Source organism: Leucoraja erinacea, unplaced genomic scaffold (genome assembly GCF_028641065.1).
Source record: "Leucoraja erinacea ecotype New England unplaced genomic scaffold, Leri_hhj_1 Leri_194S, whole genome shotgun sequence".
Taxonomy (NCBI): domain Eukaryota; kingdom Metazoa; phylum Chordata; class Chondrichthyes; order Rajiformes; family Rajidae; genus Leucoraja; species Leucoraja erinaceus.
In genome coordinates, this window is record NW_026576095.1 from 22,501 (window position 1) to 42,500 (window position 20,000).

Sequence of the window (20,000 nt, forward strand, 5' to 3'; positions counted from 1 at the left end):
CAAGGGCTGTCAGTGGCTTATCGCAACGGCACGTTGCAGCAGCCCCCCTCTCCCCAGTCCAACCCCTCCCCCCCCACCACCCACAGTCCCTGTTGCCAGCCAGCCATCTCTCTCCCCCCTCCCCTCCCCAGTCCCCACATCTCTCCCCCCCCCCCCCCCACTGTCTGCACCCCCCTCTGTCCCCCCCCTTCCCCCAGCCATTTATAATGCAGATGTATGCATTGCCCACAACTCTGTCTGTCTCTCACTCTCTGTCTCTTTCTGTGTGTCTCTCTTTCTGTCTCTCTCAGCATATGACATCCAGCGTGGAGGCGGAGGTGAGCGCTGTCCTTACCGTGGTCGCTGCATCGGGTGATGGGGTGAGATTTACGCAAGGCGCGCGTCGTGGCGCGGGTACAGGGCAGGCAGACCGGCCTAAGGAGAGAAGGCAGAGGTTAGCACCGAGCAGTCTCCACCTATCCATGTTCTCCACAGATGCTGGCCTGAACCCGCTGAGTTACTGCACTCTGTGAAACGTCACCTATCCATGTTCTCCACAGATGCTGCCTGACCCGCTGAGTTACTCCCAGCACTCTGTGAAACGTCACCTATCCATGTTCTCCACAGATGCTGCCTGACCCGCTGAGTTACTCCAGCACTCTGTGAAACGTCACCTATCCATGTTCTCCACAGATGCTGCCTGACCCGCTGAGTTACTCCAGCACTCTGTGAAACGTCACCTATCCATGTTCTCCACAGATGCTGCCTGACCCGCTGAGTTACTCCCACTCTGTGAAACGTCACCTATCCATGTTCTCCACAGATGCTGCCTGACCCGCTGAGTTACTATACCCAGCACTCTGTGAAACGTCACCTATCCATGTTCTCCCACAGATGCTGCCTGACCCGCTGAGTTACTCCAGCACTCTGTGTCTTCCTTTGTCAAGCAGCATTAGCCACAGTTGGTGTATCTGGTGCTCGCTGGGTAACATAAAGGGCCTGTCCCACTTGCATGTGATTGCATGCGTTTGGCACGACAAAACGTGGTCGCTTGAGGCGTACGGGTGCCGTATGGCCGCAGGGGGCCGGTCCCACTTAGAAGCGCGGAGTTGTGCGGGGCTGGTCTCCTGCCCAGCTGATTGGTGAGTATGACGCAAATGACATCACGCGCGCACTCAGCGCCAACTTAGCGTGAACTCCACTTCCGTTTGGTCGCGCCAAACGCACGCAATCGTATGCAAGTGGGACAGGCCCATAAGTGAGACAGCCCGCGAGCCATAGGCGGGGATACCTGATACGGTCATTAAAGACCAACTTGGTCTCCAGTTCCAGCAAGGCGACATCATAGTCGTAGAATTGCGTGATATTATGGGCCACTTTAGCCGCAATGTTGAACCGTGGGTGTTGGACCAGGCTTTTCACGATTATAGGTTCCGTATATCTATCTGTGCGGGGGCAAGTACACAACCAGGGGTCACACACAGTTTAAGAATAAGGGGCAAGCCATTTAGAACGGAGACGAGGAAACACTTTTCCACCACGAGAGTTGTGGGTCTGTGGAATTCAGAGGGCGGTGGAGGCCGGTGGAGAAGGGTGTGTGGGGGGAAGGGGGGGGGGGGGTAGGGGTGGGGGGGGGGGGGAGGTTCTTGGTTTTCTTGGTTCTTGGTCCTCCAAAATATTCCAAATGGAATTTAAACGGGAGGTGGTGAAGGGAGGGCTTAAGCCAGAAAGGGTTATTGGGAAGAAAGAGCTACTTTAAATGTAGTTGCATCTGGTTGGGTAACTATAGTTGGGTGGAGATTATTCCGTGCATTAATTGTGTGGGGAAGAATAATTGCTGTACACATCTGTCTTTGTAGCTGGGATCACAAATTGGATCGAATGCCCTCGTCTGCAGGGGTGTGGTGGGGGAGGGGTGTGGGGGGGGTGTGGGTGGTAGGGGTGGGTGGGGGGGAGAGGTTGGGTGAGGGAGGGTGGGTGGAATGGGGGTGGGGGTGGGTGAGGGATGTGGGGGGGTGGAATGGGGGGTGGTGGGGGTGCGATGGGGGGGTGGGGGGGTGGGGGGTGTGAGGGTGTGGGTGGGGAAAAAAGGTGTATGGTGGGTGAGGGGGAGCGGTGGGTGGGGGGGGTATGTGGGGGGTTAGAGGGGTGGATGGGATGAGGGGTGAGGGTGTGGTGGGGTGATGGGACGGGGGGGGGTGGAGGTGTGGAGTGGTGGGGGTGGGTTGGTGTGTGCTACCGATAGAGACAGAGATGGGTGGGTGTGACTGGGGGGATGGTGTGCACTGTTGTCGAGCAGTTTGGTGAAGCAATGAGCAGCAGTCAAGATCCACTGGGGAGCCACGATCGAACCGCTGCAACTTCCAGAATCCTGCAATGCGGTGAAAAACCATCAGACCCTCGTCTCACCAGCGGCAACTTACAGAGGGCCAATTAACCTGCAAACCTGTACAGAGCCCTTGTGAGACCACACATGGAGTATTGTGGGCAGTTTTGGTCCCCTAATTTGAGGAAGGACATTCTTGCTATTGAGGGAGCCCAGCGTAGATTTACAAGTTTAATTCCCGGGACTGTCATATGCTGAGAGAATGGAGCGGCTGGGCTTGTACACTCTGGAGTTTAGAAGGATGAGAGGGTATCTCATTGAAACATATAAGATTGTTAAGGGCTTGGACACGCTAGAGGCAGGAAACATGTTCCCGATGCTGGGGGAGTCAGGCCAAAATGTGCTACAGTTCGAAACATCAAAAAGACGTGCAAATCGGGTTTGGCATTGCAGGAGGTTGATAGCAATGCTGGAGAAACTCACAGAGGGTGAGGCAGCATCTATGGAGCGAAGGAAATAGGCAACGTTTCGGGTCGAGACCCTTCCTGGGACATTGCAGGAGCAATGATTCAACTTGATATCAACCCCTCGCCTCTGCTCTTGACAGCTTGGAGGTCAAGACTGACTGTGGAGAGAAGCAGCAGAAGGTGAAGACATATGAGACTGTGGATGTAGAATCTTGAGCCTAACTCACCGGGACAATGAAAGTAACGTGCCATGGGTATTTCCTCCGAAATTCCGCATCCTCAACCTCATCGCCAACCCCACACAGATCACCGATCTTGGTCACATCTGTGGAAGCAGAAACATCACCCATCAACAGACAATAGACAATAGACAATAGGTGCAGGAGGAGGCCATTCGGCCCTTCGAGCCAGCACCGCCATTCAATGTGATCATGGCTGATCATCCCCAATCAGTACCCAGTTCCTGCCTTCTCCCCATATCCCCTGACTCCGCTATCTTTAAGAGCCCTATCTAGCTCTCTCTTAAAAGCATCCAGAGAACCTGCCTCCACAGGCAGAGAATTCCACACTCACAACTCTCTGTGTGAAAAAGTGTTTCCTCATCTCCGTTCTAAATGGCTTACTCCTTATTCTTAAACTGTGTGTGGGCCCTGGTTCTGGGCTCTCTGGTGGGAGAGACTTTCGCACCGGCAACTTCTCCCGCTGGAATCGTGGGGTTTAAATCTTGGAGCGGGGCCTAACATCGCCCCGCGCGGCTTAAACGGCTGTGGGACTTACTATCGCCCGCCGGGGGCTATAACATCGGGAGCCCCAGTCGCTTTGACATATCAGTTGGAGATCCACTGTGATGGATGTTTGTGTAAATTGTGTTAAGTGTGTGCTTTGGGTTTTTTTGTAGGAATGACTGTAGGAATGAAATTTTGTTCAAACCTTGTCTGTTTGAATGACAATAAAAGGCATTCCATTCTAACTCCCCACCTAATATTTTTGTTGAAAGCTTCGACCAAATCTTTAGTCTTCTTCACCAGGAAGGTGTGAGTTTCGTCGGGTTTCTTTGACGCAAGACCATCCAACTCCATCAATTCCACGCCCTGCGTGATGCCAAACGCGTACATGTCTGCAACAGACCAAGATAGTTTCATTTAGTTTAGCATTTCAGGCGAGAGCTAGATAGGGCTCTTAAAGATAGCGGAGTCAGGGGATACGGGGAGAAGGCAGGAACGGGGTACTGATTGGGGATGATCAGCCATGATCACATTGAATGGCGGTGCTGGCTCTAAGGGACAAATGGCCTACTCCTGCACCCATTGTCTATTGTCATAAGACCTCAATGGTGGAACAGGCGGAGGACGATGGCTGACCTTAGTGGAGCGTCACAGTCACAACGGCTGGGAAGACGGATGAAGGCTGCAGCAGAAAAGGGTCTCCGGTCGTCTTGGACTCCATGCCACTGGATCCCGACCCAGATCTGTCAAGGAACGTGGGGTGGCTGTCTGTGCACCAGTCTCCCCACGATAAACAAAGTCACGCACAGGCCTCCTCCAACCCTGGAGACACCCATGGTCAGCCATGTCCGAAGGGGGGCTGATTAGGAAGGAACTGCAGATGCTGGTTTAAACCGAAGATTGTCACAAAATGCTGGAGTAACTCAGCGGGGCAGGCAGCATCTCTGGATGGAAGGAATGGGTGACGTTTCACGTTCGAGACACTGCTTCAGACCAAAACTGGGGATGCAGAGATAAGGAATGCAAGGTGTGAAAAACAGACAAAGGGGATGGAGGCTAGATGCAGGAAAAATGTTGGGGGAGTCCTGAACCAGTTGTAGACTAAGGGGCATGTAATTCAGACTTTGGCCTTCATCAGTCAGAGTATTGAGTATAGAAGTCGAGAGGTCATGTTGCAGTTGTACAAGACGTTGGTGAGACCACATTTAGAATATTGTGTTCAGTTCCGGGCACCGTGTTATAGGAAAGATGTTGTCAAGCTTGAAAGGGTTCAGAGAAGATTTACGAGGATGTTGCCAGGACTAGAGGGTGTGAGCTACAGGGAGAGGTTGAGTAGGCTGGGTCTCTATTCCATGGAGCGCAGGAGGATGAGGGGAGATCTTATAGAGGTGTACAAAATCATGAGAGGAATAGATCGGGTAGAGTCTCTTGCCCAGAGTAGGGGAATCGAGGACCAGAGGACATAGGTTCAAGGTGAAGGGGAAAAGATTTAATAGGAATCTGAGGGGTAACCTTTCCACAGTGAGGGTGGTGGGTGTACGGAACAAGCTGCCAGAGGAGGTAGTTGAGGCTGGGACTATCCCATCGTTTAAGAAACAGTTGGACAGGTACATGGATAGAACGGGTTTGGAGGGATATGGACCAAGCGCAGGCAGGTGGGACTAGTGCAGCTGGGGCATTGTTGGCCAGTGTGGGGAGGTTGGGCCAGAGGGCCTGTTTCCACACTGTATCACTCTATGACTAGTGTAGATGGGGCATTGTTGGCCAGTGTGGGGAGGTTGGGCCAAAGGGCCTGTTTCCACACTGTATCACTCTATGACTAGTGCAGCTGGGACAGTTGGCCAGTGTGGGGAGGTTGGGCCAAAGGGCCTGTTTCTGTGCTATATGTGTATACGTACCCAGGTAATCTGTCCTTTTTCCACCTGCGTTCACAAAGTCCTCGATCTGAATCACAGCTTTTCGTGGATCGCCGCCCATATTGGCTTTCCCTGTAACAAGGCAGCGTCTCAGAAAATCCCAAACACCCGGCTCTCACAAGCAGGCACGCACCACAATAGACAACAGGTGCAGGAGTAGGCCATTCGGCCCTTCCAGCCAGCACCGCCATTCAACATGATCATGGCTGATCATCCCCAATCAGTACCCCGTTCCTGCCTTCTCCACATATCCCCTGACTCCGCTATCTTCAAGAGCCCTATCTAGCTCTCTCTTGAAAGTATCCAGAGAACTGGCCTCCACCGCTCTCTGAGGCAGAGAATTCCACACTCACAACTCTCTGGATGAAAAAGTTTTTCCTCGTCTCCGTTCTAAATGGCTTACCCCTTATTCTTAAACTGTGTGGCCCCTGGTTCTGGACTCCCCCAACATCGGGAACATGTTTCCTGCCTCTAGTGTGTCCAAACCCTTAACAATCTTATATGTTTCAATAAGATTCCCTCTCATCCTTCTAAATTCCAGAGTGTACAAGCCCAGCTGATCCATTCTCTCCGCATATGACAGTCCCGCCATCAATAGGGAGAGATTGATCAGCCATGATTGAATGGTGGAGTAGACTCCAGCACTCTGTGTCACCTATCCATGTTCTCCACAGATGCTGCCTGAACCGCTGAGTTACTCCAGCACTCTGTGAACCGTCACCTATCCATGTTCTCCACAGATGCTGCCTGACCCGCTGAGTTACTCCAGCAATCTGTGAAACGTCACCTATCCATGTTCTCCACAGATGCTGCCTGACCCGCTGAGTTACTCCAGCACTCTGTGAAACGTCACCTATCCATGTTCCCCCACCCACTGAGTTACTCCAGCACTCTGTGAAAGACATAGCTGAGGCCGCGAGCATGCGGAACTTCCCTTGAACATGAAGGAGAGTTCCAGCGACCTCATAGGACCTCCTAGTACCACGTGTGTCGACCATGCTGTGAGTTTGTGTCGAGGGCAAACTCGTCTAAACTCGCAGGTTAGGTCGCTGCAGTGGGACAGCCCCTTAAGGATCGTGCCCAAATAAAATTAAACTACCCCCCCCCCCACCCCACCCCCCGCCCCCTACACCCCCGCCCCTCCAAACCCCCGCCCCCCTAAACCCCAGCCCCCCCCAAACCCCAGCCCCCCCCAAACCCCACCCCCCCCCCCACCCAACCCCAACCCCCCCCTAAACCCCAGCCCACCCCCCCAAAACCCCCCCCCCCCCCCCAACCCCAGCCCCCCCAAAACCCCAGCCCCCCCCAAAACCCCGCCCCCTAACCCCCGCCCCCCCTAAACCCCCAGCCCCCCCCAAACCCCAGCCCCCCCCAAACCCACCAACCCCCCCCAAACCCCAGCCCCCCCCCCACCCCCCTCCAAACCCCAACCCCCCCCCAAACCCCCCCCACCCCCCCCCCCAAACCCCAGCCACCCCCAAACCCCAGCCCCCCCAATCCCCACCCCCCCCCCCACCAATCCCCCCCCCGCACCCCAACCCCCCCCCAAAACCCCAACCCCCCCAAACCCCATCCCCCCCCAAACCCCCAGGCCCCCAAACCCAACCCCAGGCCCCCCCCCCAAACCCCACCCCCCCCACCCCCCCCCCCAAACCCCAGCCCCCCCCAAACCCCAGCCCCCCCAAACCCAACCCCCAGCCCCCCCAAACCCCAACCCCTCCAAACCCCATCCCCCCCCAACCCAACCCCCCAACCCCCCCCCCCCAAACCCCATCCCCCCCAAACCCCAGCCCCCCCAAACCCCATCCCCCCCCCCAGCCCCCCCCCCAAACCCCCGCCCCCCCCAAAAACCCCACCCCAAACCCCCCCCAAACCCCCGCCCCCCCCACCCCCCAAACCCCACCCACCCCCCCCAACCCCCGCCCATGCCCCCAAACCCCAGCCCCCCCAAACCCAAGCCCCCCCCCAAACCCCATCCCCCCCCCCAAACCCCCTCCCCCCCCCCCAAACCCCAAACCCCAACCCCCCCCAAACCCCCCCCCCCCCCAAACCCCACCACCCCCCAAACCCCCCCCCCCCCCAAACCCCATCCCCCCCCCAAACCCCCGCCCCCCCCAAACCCCCAGCCCCCCCCCAAACCCCCCCCCCCCCCCCCCCCCAAACCCCCACCCCCCCCCCATCCCCCCCCCCCAGAACCCCCCCAACCACCCCCCGTCCAAACCTCCCCCCACCCCCAAACCCCAGCCCCCCCTCCCAACCCCATTCCCCCCAAACCCAATCCCCCCCCAAACCCCATCCCCCAATACCCCACCCCCCCCCCCAGCCCCCCAAACCCCAGCCCCCCCAAACCCCCTCCCCCCCCAAACCCAATACATCCCCCAACACCCCCGCCCCCCAAACCCCCTCCCCCCCCAGCCCCCAAACCCCATCCCCCCCCAAACCCCAGCCCCCCCGAACCCCGCAGCCCCCCCAAAACCCCCCCCCCCCCCAACCCCAGCCCCCCCCAAACCCCACCCCCTGCCCCCCCAGCCCCCCCCAACCCCCGCCCCCCCCAAACCCCATCACCCCCCAAACCCCCGCCCCCCCCACACCCCACACCCCCCCAAACCCCCCCGCCCCCCCCAAACCCCATCCCCCCCCAAACCCATCCCCCCCCCCCCCCCAAAACCCCAATCCCCCTCGCCAAACTCCCCAAAACCCCCTCCCCCCCCCAAACCCCATCCCCCCAAACCCAACCCCCGCCCCCCCCCAAACCCCAGCCCCCCCAAACCCCCCCCTAACCCCATCCACCCCCCAAACCCCCCCCCCCCCCCACACCCATCCCCCCCCAACCCCAGCCCCCCCCAACCCCATCCCCCCCAGCCCCCCCCAAACCCCCATCCCCCTCCAAACCCCCCCCCCCCCATACCCCCCTAAACCCCCCCCCAAACCCCCATCCCCCCCCCCCACCCCCAGCCCCCCCCAAACCCCCCCCCCCATCCCCCCCCCCCAAACCCCATCCCCCCCCCAAACCCCCCCCCCCCCCAAACCCCCCCCCCAAACCCCCAAAACCCAAACCCCAATAAATCCCCCCCCAAACCCCAAAATCCCCCCAAAGCCCCCGCCCCCAAAAAAAAAAAACCCCACCCAGAAAATGAAATAAAAAAAACAAAACAAAAACCCCAAAATAAAGCCCCCCCCAAAACAAACCCAAAAAGAAAAAAAAAAAAAAAATCCCCCCCCAAACCCCAGCCCCCCCAAACCCCATCCCCCCCCCAAACCCAGCCCCCCAAATCCCCCCCAACCCCCCCCCCCCAAACCCCACCGCCCAAACCCCAGCCCCCCATCCCCCCAAACCCCATTCCCCCCCAAACCCCCCCCCCCAAACCCCCCCCCAAACCCCATGCCCCCAAACCCCACCCCAAACCCCCAGCCCCCCCCCCCCACCCCCCCAAACCCCCCCCCCCAAACCCCAACCCCCCCCCCCAAACCCCACCCCCCCCCAACCCACCACCCCCCCCCAAACCCCAACCCCCCCCCCAAACCCCAGCCCCGCCCCAACTCCCACCCCCCCCCAACCCCCCAAACCCCAACCCCCCCCCAAACCCCAACCCCCCAACCCCCAGCCCCCCCCAAACCCCAGCCCCCCCCAAACCCATCCACCCCCCCCACAAACCCCATCCCCCCCCCCCAACCCACCCCCCCACAACCCCCCCCAAACCCCCACCCCACCAACCCCAAACGCCCCCCCCCAAACCCATCCCCCCCCAAACCCCATCCCCCCCACCCCCACCCCCCCCAAAACCCCACCCCTCCCCCCCCCAACCCCCCAAACCCCCCCCCCACAACTCCCATCCCCCCCCCTATCCCCCAACCCCCCCCAAAACCCCACCCCCCCCCAAACCCCATCCCCCCCCCCACCCCAGCCCCCAACCCCATCCCCCCCCCAACCCCAAACCCCCCCAAACCCCATCCCCCCCCAAACCCATCCCCCCCAAACCCCAACCCCCCCCCCAAACCCCAGCCCCCCCCAAACCCCAGCCCCCAAACCCCATCCCCCCCAAAACCCCATCCCCCCCAACCCCAGCCCCCCCCCAAACCCCATCCCCCCCCCAAACCCCAGACCCCCCCTAAAACCCCAGTCCCCCCCCCAAACCCCAGCCCCCCCTCAAACCCCAGCCCCCCCCCAACCCCCCCCCCCAAACCCCATCCCCCCCAAACCCCACCCCCCCCAAACCCCATCCCCCCCCAAAAACCCAAGCCCCCCCTCAACCCCCATCCCCCCCCCAACCCCCATCCCCCCAAACCCCAAACCCCAGCCCCCCCCCCCAAACCCCAGCCCCCCCCAAACCCCTCCCCCCCCCAAACCCCACCCCCCCCCCCAAACCCCAGCCCCCCTCCATTGCCCCCAAACCCCATCACCCCCCCCCCAAAACCCCAAACCCCCACCCCAAACCCCACCCCCCCCAAACCCCATCCCCCCAAAACCCCATCAACCCACCCAAACCCCATGCCCCCCCAAACCCCATCCCCCCCCAAACCCATCCCCCCCCCAACCCACCCAAACCCCATCCCCCCCAAACCCCATCCCCCCCCAAACACCATCCCCAGCCCCCCCCCCAAACCCCAACCCCCCCCCAACCCGCCCCCCCTCCCAATCCCATCCGCCCCCCAAACCCCCATCCCCCCCCAAACTCCCCAGCCCCCCAAACCCCAGCCCCCCAACCCCATCCCCCCAACCCCATCCCCCCCCAAACCCCCCATCCACCCCCCCCACCCCCCCCCCCCAAAAAACCCCATCCCCCCCCAAACCCCATCCCCCCCCCCAAACCCCATCCCCCCCCCATCCGCCCCCCAAACCCCAGCCCCCCCCAAACCCCACCCCCCCCAAACCCCAGCCCCCCCCAACCCCATCCCCCCCCAAACCCCATCCCCCCCCACACCCCATCCCCCCCCAAAACCCCAACCCCCCCCCAAACCCATCCCCCCCAAACCCCAACCCCCCCCAAACCCCACCCCCCCCCAAACCCCAATCCCTCCCCCCCAAACCCATCCCCCCCCCCCCAAACCCCGCCCCAAACCCATCCCCCCCAAACCCCATCCCCCCCCAAACCCCATCCCCCCCCAACCCCATCCCCCCCCCAAAAAACCCCAAACCCCACCCCCCCCCAAACCCCCCCCCCCCCCAACCCCAGGCCCCCCCCAAACTCCATCCCCCCCCAAACCCCAACCTCCCCTACCCCACCCAAACCCCAACCCCCCCCAAACCCCAACCCCCAAACCCAACCCCCCCAAACCCCCCCCCCCCCCAAACCCCATCCCCCCCAAACCCAGCCCCCCCCAAACCCCAGCCCCCCCCCCCCAAACCCCCATCCCCCCCCCAAACCCCATCCCCTACCAAACCCATCCCCCAAACCCATCCCCCAAACCCCATCCCCCCAAACCCCCTCCCCCCCCAAACCCCATCACCCCCCAACCCCCCCCAAACCCCATCCCCCCCCCAACCCCATCCCCGCCCCCCCCAACCCCATCCCCCCCCCATCCCCCCAAACCCCATCCCCCCCCCCAGCCCCCCCCAACCCCAACCCCCCAACCCCACCCCCCCCAACCCCATCCCCCCCCAAACCCCATCCCCCCCCAAACCCCAACCCCCCCCTAAACCCCATCCCCCACCGCAACCCCATCCCCCCACTAACCCCAGGCCCCCCCCCCCAAACCCCTCCCCCCCCAACCCCATCCCCCCCCCCAAACCCCATCCCCCCCCCCCCCCATCCAAAACCCCCCCCCAAACCCCCCCCTCCCCCCCACTACCCCCGCAGCCTGCTCCCAATCCCCATCCCCCCCCAAACCCCATCCCCCCCAAACCCCACCCCCCCCCTAAACCCCAGCTCCCACCCAAACCCCCTCCCCCCCTAATCCCCATCCCCCCCCAAACCCCATCCCCCCCCAAACCCCATCCCCCCCAAACCCCATCCCCCCCAAACCCCATCCCCCCCAACCCCATCCCCCCCCCAAAACCCCCATCCCCCCCAACCCCATCCACCCCCAACCCCAACCCCCCCCCCCATCCCCATCCCCCCCCCAACCCCATCCCCCCCCCCAAAAAGAAAAAAGACAACCCCATCCCCCCCCAAACCCCAGCCCCCCACTAAACCCCAGCCATTATCCACTTACCATCAGTGAATAATATAGTGACGAATCGGATTTTCGTCCACTTCTCTTTGAGTGAGACCTTGGAAAAGGACATAGACTCATACACCTTTGCCAGTGCCGCATGGATGTTGGTGCCTCTACGATCCCCATGAGCTGTGATGGGCCACAAGACACGGGTCTCAACGCACAGAGTCACACGCATCGACTGCTCCCCAATGGGACAAGTTATAGACAATAGACAACAGGTGCAGGAGCAGGCCATTCGGCCCTTCGAGCCAGCACCGCCATCACTGTGATCATGGCTGATCATCCCCAATCAGTACCCCCGTTCCTGCCTTCTCCCCATATCCCCTGACTCCGCTATCTTTAAGCCCTATCCAGTGGGGGTTGGTGGGGGGGGTTGGTGGGGTTGTGTTGGTGTTAGATGGGTGTAGGGCGGGGGGTGGGGCATGTGGGGGTTGGTGGGGGGTGGGGATTTTGGGGGGGGTGGTGGGGGGGGGTGTGGGGGGGGATGTTGGGGTGGGGGGTGGTGGGGGGTGGTGTGGGGGGGGATTTTGGGGTGGGGGGTGGGGGGGGGTGGGTGGGTGGGGGTTGTGGGGGGGGGGATGGGTTGGGGGTGGGGGGGGGTTGGGGGGGGGGGGTGTGGGGGGGTGGGGGTGGGTGGGGGTTGGGGGGGGTTTGGGGGGGGTGGGGGGTGGGGTGGGGGTGTGGGTTGGGGTTGGGGGGTTGGGTGGGGGGTGGGGATGGGGGGGGTGGTGGGGTTGGGTGGGGGGTTGGGTGTGGGGGGTGGGGGTTGGGGTGGTGGGTAGGTGGGGAGGCCCCGGGTCACACCTCCATATTTGGCCTTGTCCGATTGCAACGCTTCCATGACAGTCTCCATATTGTTGCTTCCCTTGTCATTGATGTTGAGGATGACCTCTGGCCCCGATGCATATGTGATCACCCCGAACCGTGGCTTGATGTCGAAACTAGAGATCTGAAGTGGAAGGAAACAAGGGCTGGCGGAAGTCAGACGCATAAATTGCCGGAGTAACTCAGTGAAACGTACAGAATAGTGAAAGCTTCGCACAGAGTGGATGTGAACATGGACAGATTGTGTACCTGGACTTTCAGAAAGCAATTGATAAGGTCCCACATAGGAGATTAGTGGGCAAAATTAGGACACATGGTATTGGGGGTAGAGTGCTGACATGGATAGAACATGGGTTGGCAGACAGGAAACAAAGAGTGGGGATTAACGGGTCCCTTTCAGAATGTCAGGCAGTAACTAGTGGGGTACCGCAAGGCTCGGTGCTGGGACCAGCAGTGTCTAGTGGGGTACCGCAAGGCTCGGTGCTGGGACCAGCAGTGACTAGTGGGGTACCGCAAGGCTCGGTGCTGGGACCAGCAGTGACTAGTGGGGTGCCACAAGGCTCAGTGCTGGGACCGCAGCTACCATATCTATCATCATATTCATATTCATATTCATATACCTATAAAAAATCTGTGTGTGTGTGGGTGTATGTCATTTTGCCTTTGAAATGTATCTCCTCGAAAACCAGATTCAGAAATTTGGAGATTTTTACAATTTTGGTAGGAATTTACCTTATGATTTCATAAATCCACTCCTTTCTAAATTCAGTCGATTATTTCCCCAGATTTTGAATAAAATTGTTCACAAAACTTCAATTAAAAAAAAAATCAAACTTCTGCATGAGTCACAGTGCCACCTCACAGACGTCCAATCACATTGGGTCTCATTTACATATATGACATCACAATTGGACAGGGGTGGGAGATTGTAACCTTCACGTGGTCCCACTAAAATCAAGTCTGCATGAGTCAGAGTGCCATCTCACGCCACCGCTGCCCAGCTGCTGACGTTGCACTAACAGTTAAATTTTTGCATTTTCTGGTAGAATATTTCCTTATGATTTCAAAAATCCAATCCTCTATACATTTGGTCGATTATTTCCAGAGATATTTACCAAAATTTATCACCAAATTGACATTTTAAAAAAATATTAAGGTTGCCCAGCTGCTGACCTCACAATGCCTTTGCACCTGGCCCAACTGCTTCCTGGCCCCACCCGGCCTGCCTGGTTGTTTATTCAATTGTTTTTCATTGAATTAAATTTGATTATTTCTCACTTAACATCACTAATTCTTCCCTTCCCCCCCCTCTCCCCCCTCTCTCCCCTCCCCTCTTCTCTCCTCCCATCTCTCTCACCCCTCCTTCCTCACCCTCCCCCCCTCACCCAACCTCCCTCTCCTTCTCTTCTCCTCTCCTTCACCCCCTCTCCCTCTGCCCCTTGCTCTTCTGTCTCTGCCCCTTTCTCTCTGTCTCTCCCCCATTCTCTCTCTGTCCTTACTCTCTACCCCCCCCCCCTCCCTCCCTCTCGAGACGCGCCTGCGAGTTGGGGGCTATGCGTCAGTGGATAGGGCGGTTATGGGGTAAAAGGAGCAAATTAATAATATTAATATATTAAGGGGGGGTCATGCCGTCCCCCGTCCCCCCCCCCCCCCCCCAGCCCCCACACGTTGGGGGAACAGACCCAACTGGTCTGCACTTGGTCTAGTTTACAATATACATCAATGATGAAGGGATTCAAAGTAACATTAGCAAATTTGCAGATGACACAAAGCTGGGTGGCAGTGTGAACTGTGAGGAGGATGCTATGTGAATGCAGGGTGACTTGGACAGGTTGGGGGAGTGGGCAGATGCATGGCAGATTAATGCTGATAAATGCAAGGTTATCCACTTTGGTAGCAAAAACAGGATGGCAGATTACTATCTAAATGGTGTCAAGTTGGGAAAAGGGGAAGTACAACGGGATCTGGGGGTCCTTGTACATCAGTCTATGAAAGTAAACATGCAGGTACAGCAGGCAGTGATGAAAGCGAATGGTATGTTAGCCTAGATAACAAGAGGAATCGAATATAGGAGCAAACAGGTCCTTGTGCAGTTGTGCAGGGCCCTAGTGAGACCACACCTGGAGTATTATGTGCCGTTTTGATCCCCTAATTTGAGGAAGGACATTCTTGCTATTGAGGGAGCCCAGCGTAGGTTTACAAGGTTAATTCCCGGGGTGGTGGGACTGTCGTATGCTGAGAGCATGGAGCAGCTGGGCTTGTACACTCTGGAGTTTAGAAGGATGAGAGGGTATCTCATTGAAACATGAAAGATTGTTAATGGCTTGGACACGCTAGAGGCAGGAAACATGTTCCCAATGTTGGGGGAGTCCAGAACCAGGGGCCACAGTTTAAGAATAAGGGGTAAGCCATTTAGAACGGAGACGAGGAAACACTTTTTCTCACAAAGAGTGGTGAGTCTGTGGAATTCTCAGTCACAGAGGGCGGTGGAGGCCGGTTCTCTGGATACTTTCAAGAGAGAGCTAGATAGGGCTCTTAAAGTTAGCGGAGTCAGGGGGTATGGGGAGAAGGCAGGAACGGGGTACTGATTGTGGATGATCAGCCATGATCACAGTGAATGGCAGTGCTGGCTCTAAGGATCGAATGGCCTACTCCTGCACCTATTGTCTATTGTCTATCCGGGACATGACAATAAAACTCCCTTGACTCTTGAGTTGACTCTTGCCCATGTAGTCGATGGAAGGGATGTGCGGTGGTCTGGGCTGTGTACGCCCCTAGCGACACCTTACCTTGTCGATGAGGTTTGCCACCACAGTGATGGCCTGATCGAAGTTTTTTTGCCCCACACTGTTCGATGCATCGATCAGAAAATAGATGTGCAGGTCTGCGTCTTTGCCGACATAGATTTTCCGGGCGTGAGATTCTGCGGACGATGACAAACAGGGGCTTACAATTATATTTTTAGTTGAGGGATATTAATAAGGATTAGGGTTAACCCAGCAACAGGCCCTTCAGCCCGTCGAGCCCATGCCTACTAGCGATCACTATCCTACACACAATGGTGACACATTTACAATTTTGACCCAAGCCAATTAACCTGCAAACGTGCAGGGATTTGGAGTGTGGGAGGAAACTGCAGCAGCTGGTCATTAAACAATAGACAACAGGTGCAGGAGTAGGCCATTCGGCCCTTCCAGCCAGCACCACCATTCAATGTGATCATGGCTGATCATCCACAATCAGTACCCCGTTCCTGCCTTCTCCCCATATCCCCTGACTCCGCTATCTTTAAGAGCCCTATCTAGCTCTCTCTTGAAAGTATCCAGAGAACCGGCCTCCACCGCCCTCTGAGGCAGAGAATTCCACAGACTCACAACTCTCTGTGTGAAAAAGATTTTCCTCGTCTCCGTTCTAAATGGCCAACCACTTATTCTTAAACTGTGTGTGGCCCCTGGTTCTGGACTCACCCAACATCGGGAACATGTTTCCTGCCTCTAGCGTGACCAAACCCTTAATAATCTTATATCCGGTGGGCGGCGCGACTCTCGTCAGCAGCGGCCTCTGCAGCCCGTCCGCGTTTTTATTATTTTCTGTCTATGTTTTTATGTCGTTTTTGTTATTTTTGTTGGGGTGTGTGTGTGGGGGCGGGGGGAGGGGTGGGAGGGAGGGGGGAAAACTTTAAATCTCTCTCTGCACGGGAGACCCGTTTCCTTTTCATGTCGGGTCTCCGTTGTCGTTGGGGCTGCAACGAGGAGCGGCCTCCAACAGGAGCTGGCCGAGTCCGGAGCGGGTGGAGCGGTGGTGGAGCGCTGCTGCTGCTGCTGGGCGGCCCGACCTCCGGAGATTCGGAGGCTTCAACTGCAGGTCTGGTGGACGGTGGCACCGGGAGCCCGCGGGTCCCTGGAGGGAGACTGCTTTTCAGGGCTCTCGCAACGGCGACTTCTCCCGCCCGAGTTGCGGGGTCGAAGAGCTCCTGGAGCGGGGCCTGACATCACCGCCCCGCGTGGCTTGGAATGGCCGCGGGACTCTGCGAGCGCACGCCGGGGGCTCTAACACCAAGACCCGGTGTGCGACCTCGCATCACCCGGCGTGGCTTTAATGGCCGCGGGACAATCGCCATCGTCAGCCGGGGGCTTTGACTTTGACTCTGTCATCGGGGGGGGGGGGGGGGGGGAGTACAGTGGAGAGATAAGTTTTTTTGGCTTCCATCACAGCGATGTGATGGATGTTTATGTAAATTATGTTGTGTCTTGGGTCTATTTGTGTGTAATGTATGGCTGCAGAAACGGCATTTCGTTTGGACCTCAAGGGGTCCAAATGACAAATAACTTGTATCTTGTATCTTGTATCTTGTTTCAATAAGATCCCCTCTCATCCTTCTAAACTGTATAGTGTACAAGCCCAGTCGCTCCATTCTATCAACATTGATGAAAATTGACTTTTCTAACTTTCCCCTCCCCCTTCCCAGTTTTCCCACCAGTCTTACTGTCTCCGACTACATTCTATCTCTGTCCCGCCCCCTCCCCCGACATCAGTCGAAGAAAAACGTCACCTATCCATGTTCTCCACAGATGCTGCCTGACCCGCTGAGTTACTCCAGCACTCTGTGAAACGTCACCTATCCATGTTCTCCACAGATGCTGCCTGACCCGCTGAGTTACTCCAGCACTCTGTGAAACGTCACCTATCCATGTTCTCCACAGATGCTGCCTGACCCGCTGAGTTACTACCAGCACTCTGTGAAACGTCACCTATCCATGTTCTCCACAGATGCTGCCTGACCCGCTGAGTTACTCCAGCACTCTGTGAAACGTCACCTATCCATGTTCTGCACAGATGCTGCCTGACCCGCTGAGTTACTCCAGCATATTGTGTCGACCTTCGATGTGCAGATTTACATATGACATTATTCATTGCCAAGTGGAATTGGAAACTTACCAGGCGTTTTTGCGCTGTCAGTCCGTGTCAACCCCAAGGTGCTGGTTAGGGAGGCAGTGAAAGCCTCAGCCACGTCGTCTGGAGTATCAAACGAACTCTTATCTATGGAGGGAGACAAGAACCTTATCAATGCCAGCGAATCTCTGTCTCGTCGTTTGGTTTAGGTTAGTGTTTGTCGGCATTGGGCCTGTACTCGCTGGTGTTCAGAAGAATGAGGAGGTACAATAAACAATAGGTGCAGGAGTAGGCCATTCGGCCCTTCGAGCCAGCACCGCCATTCAATGTGATCATCCCCAATCAGTACCCCGTTCCTGCCTTCTCCCCATATCCCCTGACTCCGCTATCTTTAAGAGCCCTATCTAGCTCTCTCTTGAAAGCATCCAGAGAACCGGCCTCCACCACCCTCTGAGGCAGAGAATTCCACTGACTCACAACTCTCTGGGTGAAAAGGTTTTTCCTCATCTCCGTTCTAAATGGCCGACCCCTTATTCTTAAACTGTGTGTGGCCCCTGATTCTGGACTCCCCCAACATCGGGAACATGTTTCCTGCCTCTAGTGTGTCCAAACCCTTAACAATGTTACATGTTTCAATGAGAGCCCCTCTCGTCCTTCTAAACTCCAGAGTATACAAGCCCAGCCGCTCCATTCTCTCAGCATATGACAGTCCCGCCATCCCGGGAATTAACCTGGTGAACCTACGCTGGGCTCCCTCAATAGCAAGAATGTCCTTCCTCAAATTTGGAGACCAAAACTGCACACAATACTCCAGGTGTGGTCTCACTAGGGCCCTGTACAACTGCAGAAGGACCTCTTTGCTCCTATACTCAACTCCTCTTGTTATGAAGGCCAAAAGGCCAAAACTGCACACAATACTCCAGGTGTGGTCTCACTAGGGCCCTGTACAACTGCAGAAGGATCTCTTTGGTCCTGTACTTGTTATGAAGGGCAAGATGCGATGCCTTTCTTCACTGCCTGCTGTACCTGCATGTTTACTTTCAGTGAGTGGGAATGCATATTGAGTGCATTTGAAATTATCTGTGGTGTTATTAAATCGGCTAGAACTATTTAGAACTAACTGTGTTTCAAAAGAATCTATTTAATTACAGGTTAATAACGAGAAAAAAGCTTATACTCAAATTCTGGAAAAACACCCCTATACCAACAATAAATATGTGGATTTCAAATATGTTTGAAACATGACACCTGGAAGATATGAGACTCCTCCTTGCAGGCAAAGCAGACCACTTCCAAAAGACGTGGTCTTCATTTCTCGACTTACTACAAGTATAAGGTGCGACAATCCTGTAAAAATAAATGGTTTCAGGACCGGGTAAGGGGGGGATGAAAAATACGAAATTGGTAAATCCCTTTCTGCCTTCTTAATTGAGCTTTTGTTTCATTTTCCCTTTTTTCTTTTCTACGGCCTATTTCTTAACTTTTTTCCCTAACTCTTTGCTTAATAGGTTTTCCTTTTCGATCAGTCTTTCACACAATCACGACTCTCTCTCACTTTCTTTATTTCTATCTCTCATTAAATCTTAAACAATGAAGGGGCACAATAAATGTAATAAGGTATACGTGGCTTGTACTACTGTAATGTACTGTAGTTCTAATAAATAAAATTATTTAAAGAAAAAAGAAAAAAACAAAGAACTACTTAGCCTGGTGCAGAACCTGGCGGACTGGTGCACACGTAACAACTTGCCACTAAACACCTCCAAGACCAAGGAGCTGATTATTGACTTCAGGAGGTCCCATAATGGAGAATACGCCCCAATCTCCATTTACGGGGAAAGTGTGGAGAGAGTGTCCAGCTTTAAGTTTCTGGGCACTCACATTTCAGAGGACCTCACATGGTCCACCAACACCGCTGCGCTGGTCCAGAAGGCACAGCAACAACTGTTCTTCCTGAGGACATTAAAAAAGACTGGTCTGCCCCAACAGCTGCTGACAACCTTCTACCGCTGCACCACAGAGAGCATATTAACGTATGGCATCTCTGTGTGGTATCTCAGCTGCACGGAGGCGGAGAGGAGAGCTCTTCAGCGCGTCGTCCACAGAGCGCAGAGGATCATTGGGACACCGCTACCAGCCTTGGAGGGCATCTACCACACACGGTGCCTCAGGAAGGCTGTCAGCATCCATAAAGACTCATCACACCCCTGTAACGGACTGTTCGAACTACTTCCCTCCGGCAGACGTTACAAGGCCTTCTACGCCCGAACCTCCAGACTCAGGAACAGCTTCATTCCCAGAGCTATAGCGGCTCTGAACCGGCCCTGCTGAGTGCCCCCCATCCCCCCTGGACTGTCTCCCTCGGATGGTCACGTCGCATAGTTTATTTATTAATTTTACTTTTCTCTTATATCGGTTGGGAACTGCAAACTAAATCTTGTTGCACTGATGTGCAATGACAATAAAACATATTATTATTATTATTATTAGCCTGTGGGAGAGCTGCAAGGGCCAACATAGTGGGCACTCACGTTGGCACGTTGGCATCCGTCCGCTCCACTCGTTCTGCCGCTCGCACTCCCTGGTGCTCGACCCCACCAGCACCAGGCCGTTGTTGCAATGGTATCGCACCTTGTACCCGATATTGTAGTTGGTCCCCGTCTTCGAGCCTCCGGCTGGGATCCCGGGATGGGGACAATCCTGGGCTACA

The 20,000-nt window shown here is 56.8% G+C and overlaps 1 protein-coding gene across 1 annotated transcript in view; it reads right to left on the reverse strand.

Moving 5' to 3' along the window:
* Window positions 1-20,000, reverse strand: part of LOC129716249 (complement factor B-like) — a gene marked incomplete at its 3' end in the record, with an annotated part of 34,553 nt that overhangs the window by 4,503 nt on the left and 10,050 nt on the right. The window contains exons 4-14 of the mRNA XM_055666122.1: window positions 19,822-19,995; window positions 17,336-17,437; window positions 15,187-15,320; window positions 12,377-12,521; window positions 11,567-11,698; window positions 5,396-5,485; window positions 3,645-3,889; window positions 2,891-2,930; window positions 2,219-2,350; window positions 1,271-1,424; window positions 335-414 (exon numbers count right to left, since the gene is read on the reverse strand). Of these exons, the coding sequence (XP_055522097.1) occupies window positions 335-414; window positions 1,271-1,424; window positions 2,219-2,350; window positions 2,891-2,930; window positions 3,645-3,889; window positions 5,396-5,485; window positions 11,567-11,698; window positions 12,377-12,521; window positions 15,187-15,320; window positions 17,336-17,437; window positions 19,822-19,995 (1,428 nt within the window). The remainder of the gene's footprint in view (window positions 1-334; window positions 415-1,270; window positions 1,425-2,218; window positions 2,351-2,890; window positions 2,931-3,644; window positions 3,890-5,395; window positions 5,486-11,566; window positions 11,699-12,376; window positions 12,522-15,186; window positions 15,321-17,335; window positions 17,438-19,821; window positions 19,996-20,000) is intronic.